The 8,857-nt window shown below is 42.5% G+C and overlaps 1 protein-coding gene across 5 annotated transcripts in view; it reads left to right on the plus strand.

Moving 5' to 3' along the window:
- The window catches only part of ngfb (nerve growth factor b (beta polypeptide)), a 61,693-nt gene extending 53,376 nt beyond the window's left edge, over positions 1 to 8,317 (plus strand). For all 5 annotated transcript variants that reach the window (XM_079683727.1, XM_079683725.1, XM_079683728.1 and 2 more), the window contains exon 3: positions 6,258 to 8,317. In XM_079683727.1, coding sequence (XP_079539853.1) covers positions 6,269 to 6,856 — 588 coding nt within the window. In that variant the 5' untranslated portion in view covers positions 6,258 to 6,268 and the 3' untranslated portion in view covers positions 6,857 to 8,317. The remainder of the gene's footprint in view (positions 1 to 6,257) is intronic.
- Positions 8,318 to 8,857: the final 540 nt, after the last annotated feature.

Below are 8,857 nucleotides of genomic sequence, written 5' to 3' on the forward strand. Positions count from 1 at the left end.
AAACTCCCAGCTGAAACGCTGTCCACCGATGCACAAACACATAAGCCTTAATCCGTACGTGCGAATGGGCCCACCGTTAGCCATTGTTAGCCGTGGGCCGTGCCCGCCTCCAATGATGTCTTCTCTCGACGCAGGAACCACAGTCCGCTGCGCGCCCGTGTCGCACAGAAACAGGCTCCCTGAAACACTGTCTTTGACGAAAAGGAGCCTGCCCGTGCCGCCGACGCTCAGAGCCACTACTGAGCGTCGGCACCTCCGTTTCCCGGAGGCTTGTAGCTGAATGGAGCGATGCACCTTTTTGAATTTGTCCCGAAACGTGCATGGTAGAAGCACTCACCGGTATCCCCTCGCCGACTCGGCGTCGCTGTGTCCGGCCTCCGCCATGCTTTCTTGCCCGCAGAAGGGCCGCTGTGCGTCACAGCCAACGCCTCCACACCAGACTGTCGTGTAGCCAGGAAGAAACGGTCCGCTTCTCCGGCCAGCGCGCAGGGCTCCTTGATGGATGTGTTGGCCAACGCTGTCTGGACCAGTGGAGGTAAGTGTTGAAGAAACATCTCCATGAACAAAATCTGGGTATCTTCCCCTCCTAGCAGGCTTAGCATCTTCTCCATTAACTGAGATGGCTTGCCATCTCCGAGGCCCTGAATGTCCATAATTTGGCGGGCTCTTTCTCTCGTCAATAAACCAAATGTCTTCAGGAGAAGAGCCTTGATAGCCTCGTATTTGCCGAGGCGTGGGGGTGCTGCGATGAAACCCACTAAGCTGGCTGAAGTAGAAACCCCCAGCGAAGCCACCACGTGGTAATATCTCAGATCTTCGTCGTGGAGATGCTTGCAAGCGAAGTGAGCCTCCACGTGTGCAAACCATGCCTCCGCGGCATGCTCCCAAAACTCCGGCAGCTTAGCGAAAACATCTCTTTCAGCCATGTTCAAAAGAAATTTGGAAACTATCTCGAAAAACTCAGGGTCACCAGTGTAGTGCCGGTAAGAAGGAGTCGGAGGCGGAGTATTTAAAAGGGATTTCCACTCTTTATTTTCCATCAAGCAATAGTAGTATCAGACATGTATTCAGTGAGGAGAGTCAAGTTAGAGTGCGTTGCTAGCTCTAGCTTGGCAACCTATATCTCCGGTGTTACGCTAAACCAGGTCCGTGTAGGAACTGTGACCCAAAAGTGAATTATGGTTAACTAGAGTCACCACAATATGATATTTAGGCTCGCTGGTCTCATCATATAACGGCAATGAAAAAAGCAGCAGGAGAGGCAGCCATAACCTCTGCCGCACTGAAGGGTTCTTGTTGCTACTGTTATTCTACGCAGAGACGGATAGACACAAACAACAAACTAGACTTTTGAAACTACAGGAAGATAAGGAGGACTTTTACAAAAAACTAAGAGATTGTTGTCCAGAAGGAGAGCATGGACTTAATCTTCAAGTCAAGGTAAGACCACAATTGTAATGGAAATGGGATCTTACTAAGAAAGAACAATCCAATATTTAGATTTTCGGTATCCTTTTGTTGAACGGTCTGTTTAAAATTAATCGAAGCATCAGACTAAAAAAGTTTTTGAAAATAACCAAATATTTTGATTAAGGTCAAAATATAATATTTGTAAATCTGACTCTGAAAGAGTCAGTGTCTCACCAGCCATGAACCTCACCGCACGGCACTGGTAGAGATGTAATACAGCAAAAGTATTCTCAGTCGGGACTTCCTGCAAAAACACCACGCCGTTATCTTGATTCTGATTGGCCAGAAGACATTATCAAAGATGTTCTATTGAGAAGACGACCACTACGTGACAAAAGCTTTCAAAACCGTTTCTAGTCTTCGGTATTCTTGTTTTTGGCGTGAGAATAGTTTGGGCAGCGTGAGAGCGAGAGATTGAGAGTGAAAGCGTGTGTCACACGCCAGATGCGTGAGAGTTGGCAACCTTGGCTTTATTTATGTCTGTATGAAGTTGTTGTGAGTGTGAGGGAGAGTGCTACATTGATCAGTGCTAAACAGTGAACTGTCAACGGGGGGGAGCCCCGCCGGTCATTATCGGCCGATATTGACTCTAAATAGTTTGATCGCTGCTCTCTATAAAGGCAATCAGGAGAGCTGGATCTGATCGATATGGACATAAACGCGAGTGAAGTAACCGGATGCAAGAGAGAGAGATCTGGGGGGTATACTACGAAGCTGGTTCAACCTAACCTGGATATGTTTGAGTTAGCCGGTTGGCCTAATCCAAAACATACGCGCTCTCGCTAAACGGTACTACGACGCGGGTTATCAAGTGGATTGCTCAAGCCAGCCGTGCCCTATCTAGTTAGGTGCGCGTTCACATGAAAGGGGGGGTATTTGGAGCATTCGACCAATCACAAACCTGGACAACCGTACTGACAGCGCAGCGTCATACTTCCTGAATGAAAAGTGAACTTTAATATTAGTCAAATATGAAGAAGTTAAACTTTAAACATCCATGAATTAAACCATTTATCCAGGATAGCCACATAGCTGCACCTGCAAGGTGAATACAGCTGGTAAAAGAAAAAGTGTTTGAATGCGTACATTAACAGGTTTATGATATCACTGCCCCGTCTAAGACACGAGTGGATCTGACTTTAATTACATTTGTCTCGAGTGTTTCGTCAACTTAATGTGTTGCTTAAAATAATACTTCTGCATACAGTGTGTGACACTGTGAGTGTTGCACAGCCAGATACGGCTCAGCTGACTCAGATAAGTGTGATAAGATGATGTGATATGCCGCGGACTGTAGCCTACTTAATGTTACTCTGATCCGGTTACTTATGTTGTGGCAGATATTTAAGTAAGCTTTCTTAACGCTAATGTTATAATAGTCAGATTGCTCAGAAGATGGGAGGTGATATTCTATTAATGTTCACGTTCACACAGTCGGTGATTTTTGCCGGCCGTCTTTCCTGCAACGGCAGCTTTTCTGTATTTCCTTTCTCCTGTAATATGACTTGATCGCTTTAAACTCCGCACACTGAGCTCTGATTGGTCAGCAGGCAGTGCTTTCACTGAGTTGATCTCTTAGCCTGCAACCTAACCTGCTCCCGACCAGGTTAGCCATACAGCGTAAGTTACCATGGAGATCTAGCCCGCTAAAAAGAGAACCAGCTTTGTAGGACCGGAAACCCCGAGTTTTCCCTGAAGTTAGCCGGCTAAGCGAAAATCCTGCTTCGTAGTATACCCCCCAGTTCAGCTGCCGAGTCTGACGGAGACACGCAGCTCTGCATAATCACCTGATGCTCCGCCGTCTGTTTACTAGCGAGCTGACCGGACAGCGCAAAATTTGTAGCCTATATGAAGTGTCATGAACGCAAGAAATCATACCCTCGTGGGGGGGCGCTCATGTGATTGGCTTAGAATGAAGGAGATATCTGATTGGCTATAGATAGAAAAAATTACATGTACGAATTGGGTGAGCGTGAGGGGAGTCTCAAAAAACCCACACACGAATGCACAGCGATCCGTGCACAGAAAGCGGTTTGTGTTTGCAGGTTCAGAGGATTTAAACGGAAAACAAATATGTGATGATCAAAAATGCATATGTAAAACTTTTTTCTGTATTTGGATTTTATTTACATGTATATGAAACAGAACACATTTGTGTCTGCATTGAAAAACACAAGTGTGGATCCGGAAATACAAGTTTGAATCCTTTTGCGGATCATGAAATAATGTGAATCCTTCTGTGTGCATGTGTGTATTATGAGATTGTTCTGAGCCCATAGTATTCCTTTGTTAAAGATAATGGTATAAACAAAGAGGAACACCAGGGGAAGTTGGTATACAGTAGTTGATGGCACAGGTGTAACTAATACTAATAATTAGTGGTATGGCAGTTAAACAAAGAGCAAAACAAATAAGAGTGGTGTACCTGAGGCTGAAGCCATGTCCACAATCATGTGCAATCCATGTGCTTTTAAAATGGGCTCCATTGAAAAAGAGTCATTTTTGCTTACTCAAATCTCCAGTTGGCCTCCATGATAAAACAGACACATTTTAATCTATGTATTGAGCATTTTTTATAATAATCAAATTAACTATGTAACTATGTGTAGTTAAATATAAGAAATAGTCTATGAACAAAAAAAACAAAAGAGACTTGCGAGATGCTGTGCTCACTTTATCAGCCGTTAGCTATTTTTCCAATAGATGAATGTTCCCTGCTTTAAAAAATATATATATAAATTGTTACATAGTGTCATAAGAAAAAGTAAACAGTTTCCCTTGCACAAGATGTCTGTTTACATCTTTATACTAATCATCCTAACATCAATGCAGTCAAAGGATTTATTGCCTGTCCAAATGTTGCCCATTTATTGATGTAATCATCTCTCACATGGTGAACTATGATTCTTCTTTTGATGTGTTGTGCCAACATTTTAATCCACAAGCACTCACTCTGACACCTGAGGCAAACGGAGCGTATAATAAAGCTTCCCGACCAAGCCTGCTGCTGAGGCATCGCAGGTGTTAACACGCCTGCTGCACTGTGTTCGACGCAGCACGCAGCCTGTGGATTTAGACGGGCCAGAGCAGACAGATGTTGTGGTGAGGAGCCGCAGTGATGGAAACTGAAACTGATGGGATGTCACAACATTGTCTCAGATTCCTGTGGGTAATGTGACACCTATTTCCATGGGTAACTTACATAGACAAGATCCATTTCATGTTCTTAAAAAAGGAAATTCAGTACCGTTTCTGGAGAATTGCACTATATTCTCCCTGCTTGCCCAGAGATAATCGTTTAGTCTTAAAGATTACATTCAACTCTCTCTTTTCAGATCGTAGATGTCTATGAGAGCAAATTGTGAAGAAAGGTATATGAAAGTGTCAAAGTCATCCATAAAATCATGGATATTATGCCGAATACAGAACACAAGAAACAAATATCCATTCAATAAAACCATAGATTTAAAAGAAATAGCATTTTTCATATCTCCTGTGAAAAAGAGAAAAATCCTTTAGTGTGTGACGTGATGCATTAGCCTGCTGCAGCACAAAAACACCATACTGTAAAGTGTCGCAGATGTCCTTCACCCTCCATATTTCTACATAACCAGAGTTCAATGTGATCTCTGTGGATGTTATTGGGTGGATTTTTCACTATTGAGCATTAAACTAGAAATGGAACATTCAACCTTAGTGTACTGCCGCTGTAACATGAGGTTATCCCCTGAGGATGAGAAATGATTGTGAATCTCATGCAAAAACTATGTTAAAACTGTTGCTATGAGACGAGCCAGTATTAGGCAAGGTGTGTTTTCCACTTTAAAGAGGAGCTGCTCCTATTAGGTCAATCTCACTGCTCAACATGTTGTGCCTTGACACTGTGAAGGAAAAATGGGAGTATCCACACATCAGACATCTCTGCCTCACAATTCTTTGGAGCTTTAATCCAGCGTTCAAATCCTCTGCTCTGCACCTGGCCTACATACAAGACAGCTATTTTTCAAAAACATAAACCAGTAACAAGAAGTTAGTCTTAGTAATTATTCTAATTTCTCAGAAACAGAGTATTTTGTCAGATCACTGTTGCATGGGCGGACTTTCAGACATTGGGACTCTGGGCACAGACATGCAAGACGCCCCATCACCTCATATAAGCAAGGCACACATTATAGTTGTTAAGATTCTTTTGGTAGTTACTTTTGAGTAGGGATGCAATGATACCAAAAACTCACGGTACGATAATATCGTTAGTCATTCTGTACTCCTGGTGACGCTATTATCAGTACATTTGTGTCTCTTTTAACTTGTTTTTGACTCTTAGTAATTGTTTTGAGACTCTCCGTGGTCTCTATGTGGTCATTGTTGGTGTGTGCCTCTTTGAGGGACATTTTAAAGGTGAATGCCATTGGGTCTTCTGTGCCTGTTCAGTTATCAATCCATGGACTTTAACACCCCACACACACAAAAATCCAGCACCAGACACTTTTTACGCTGCTATGGACAGTCTTGCACTAATGTACATTTCTCAAAGATATTGAAGTGACTGTTATTTTGAATATATTGATTTTTGTGCTTTTATTTATGTCTAAAATGTGTGCATATGTATAAATGTGTTTGTTGATTGTGTGTATATATATATATATATATATATATATATATATTTTGTATTCTCAGTCTGTACACACAAACTGAAAGATTGACTTTGATGAATGTTTAAGAAACACAACACAACACACCAGTACCTATACATCTGCAGTAACAGTGTTCTCTGTGCTTGTTGGCAGGTGGTGTTCTCATGAGGTCGTCTATGCTGGTCCTGTTCCTCCTCATCAGCGCCCAGGCTGTGGCCGCCATCTTAGGAGCAGCACAGCAGCAGGGTCCAGGCAACAACTCCAACACCATCCCCACAGTGGACCCCAAGCTCTTCACCAAGCGCCGCTACCTCTCACCCAGGGTGCTCTTCAGCGACCAGCCGCCTGATGCAGATCCGGCGGGGTCCCAGGGGGGCGTCAGGAGGACCCCCAGGAGAGCGGGGCAGCCTCAGCACCGAGGAGTCTACTCAGTGTGCGATAGCATCAGCAACTGGGTGGGCAACAAGACCAAAGCCACAGACATCTCAGGCAATGAGGTGACGGTGCTGCCGGACGTGAACATCAACAATGTGAACAAGAAGCAGTACTTCTTTGAGACGACGTGCCACAGCGAGCGCTCCGGCAGCTCCGGTTGTTTGGGGATCGATGCCAAACACTGGAACTCCTACTGCACCAACTCACACACTTTTGTCAGAGCGTTGACCTCGTTTAAGAACTTGGTGGCCTGGAGGCTCATACGCATCAACGTGGCCTGTGTGTGTGTGCTGAGCCGTAAGTCATGGCGTCAGTAAAGACTTTCCATTCACATCACAAACACACTCAATTACAAACACAGACATACTCATCACCAGAGACCTCTCATCCTCTAAACAAAGTAAGTTATTAGTATATGTCAAAGTATCAGGACTGCACAACAGCCCTGGGTCAAATAGCTAGTAGCGGGTACATTACCAAAGATGCTGTGACACTTAGCATCATACTGTCCTTGCTGCAGGAGACACCACCACATGTGTTCAAATGTGTATAAATCCTTTGTGACATTAATTGTCACAACACTTCTTTGGGTCTAAACACTTTACAGTGTGTTTAAAAGAAGTGAGCTTACCAAACTTCTGCAGCGCACTCCTCATATCTGCCAGTTCGTCTTCACAGCAGACATTTTTGACACATCACTGCAGATAAACACAGGTGTTATTAATACCACTCATTATGGCTCTGGTATTGTGGCTCACTGGAATTAACTGGACCTTAATTACCTTAATCAATTACACCTGTGTACACCCTGCAACCACATGGCAAAATGGCTGCTGTGAATGTAGCCTATTAGCTTAGAGGCTGCATGTATGTTGCATTGTGGGTAATGTAGGCACCAGGTTTTGATGCATGGAATTAAAAAGACAATATTTCTGGTTTTGCTGCATCGATTTTGTATTCCTTTTGTATTTGACATTTAGTACAGTTATTAAACAGTATCAGAATGTGTACCCTGTCCTAAATTCAGATCATTTTTAAATAGTATGATTATTTTAAACTTGTTGTCTATTTCCAGAACAGCCTAAGCCAAGCCATGGCTGCAACCACATCCAGCTACAGTCCTTCTCACACTGCATAGATGTGTACTTTACCTTTCATTTTTAGCAATTTGATAAACACGGGTTAAGCTGAATGACAGCTCAACTTCTCCAAACTAATAATATGAGAAGCCACAGATGATCTAAAATTGTGAATATATTTTTTTAATGAGTTGCAGCCGTCGATATGTCCATCATGACCTGCCGCAGAAAAACTACATTTAAAATAGCAATGTAACCTTATCGTGTACTTTATCATGTTCTACTTCCACATGACCTTTAACCTGCTTTCCACCTCTGCAGCAGATTTATTTCTAACCTGATGCGATGACCTCTAGTGGCATACAGGTGACAACTACAAGACATTGAAACTGGGTTTTAAGCATACACTGTATTTCATTTATATAAAGTCTTTGGTTGAACTAGACCCTGGTGCATTTTAAACTGCAGCTTATGAAGACACAGAATTGGTGTTTAACAAACTACCATAGACTGTATAAACCTACTTTAAAGGCATCACAGGTTTAAACCTGTCTTATACCGCAGCTCAGTTTGTGCACATCAACACAATCATGCTGATTACAGTGTTTTCTTTTCTTCACCCATTATATATCCCTATAGCACACCACACTCACTATAAGTGGACTGAAGCAACCCACACAGTTTAGAAATACAGTTTGACCCAGGTCTGATATAAGAAAACTTTGGTAAAATGTTGTTGTTTATTGTTATTTATTAAACACTTACATACATGCACTGTGTGTTTCTTGAAGTTTGTTGTTTATGTATAAAATGTATTGTTCCTCAGAGACTGAGGACAGAGCAATCCCTTTAAACGAAAAAAAAGATGTAGCCTTAGCCTTGACAAAAAAATGAGTTGAAAACCCATATGGTTTCATTTTACAGCCACTAATTTGCTGTTTTGGCTTAGCTTTATGTTTTTCCCCTGCTCTTTATTCTACAGTGGATATGAAACAATGGGAAAATACATAAACATGTATTTATGAAGGCCTGTGATTCATCATCTAACTCTAAGTGATAATATTATGGCTCGCCATTTTCTGTTTTGGCTTTGACATTTAAGTGCTGTCAGCGTACTTCACATTGTTCTTTAAAAAAATACAGTCAGTATTAGTATATATTCAGGCTCAAAGCTAAATGTTATATCACAGCTGACATTTAAGATGTCTCTGGTGACACTGCAGAGCTTCGGTGTAATGT

Source organism: Notothenia rossii, assembly GCF_949606895.1.
Source record: "Notothenia rossii genome assembly, chromosome: 5".
Taxonomy (NCBI): Eukaryota; Metazoa; Chordata; class Actinopteri; order Perciformes; family Nototheniidae; genus Notothenia; species Notothenia rossii.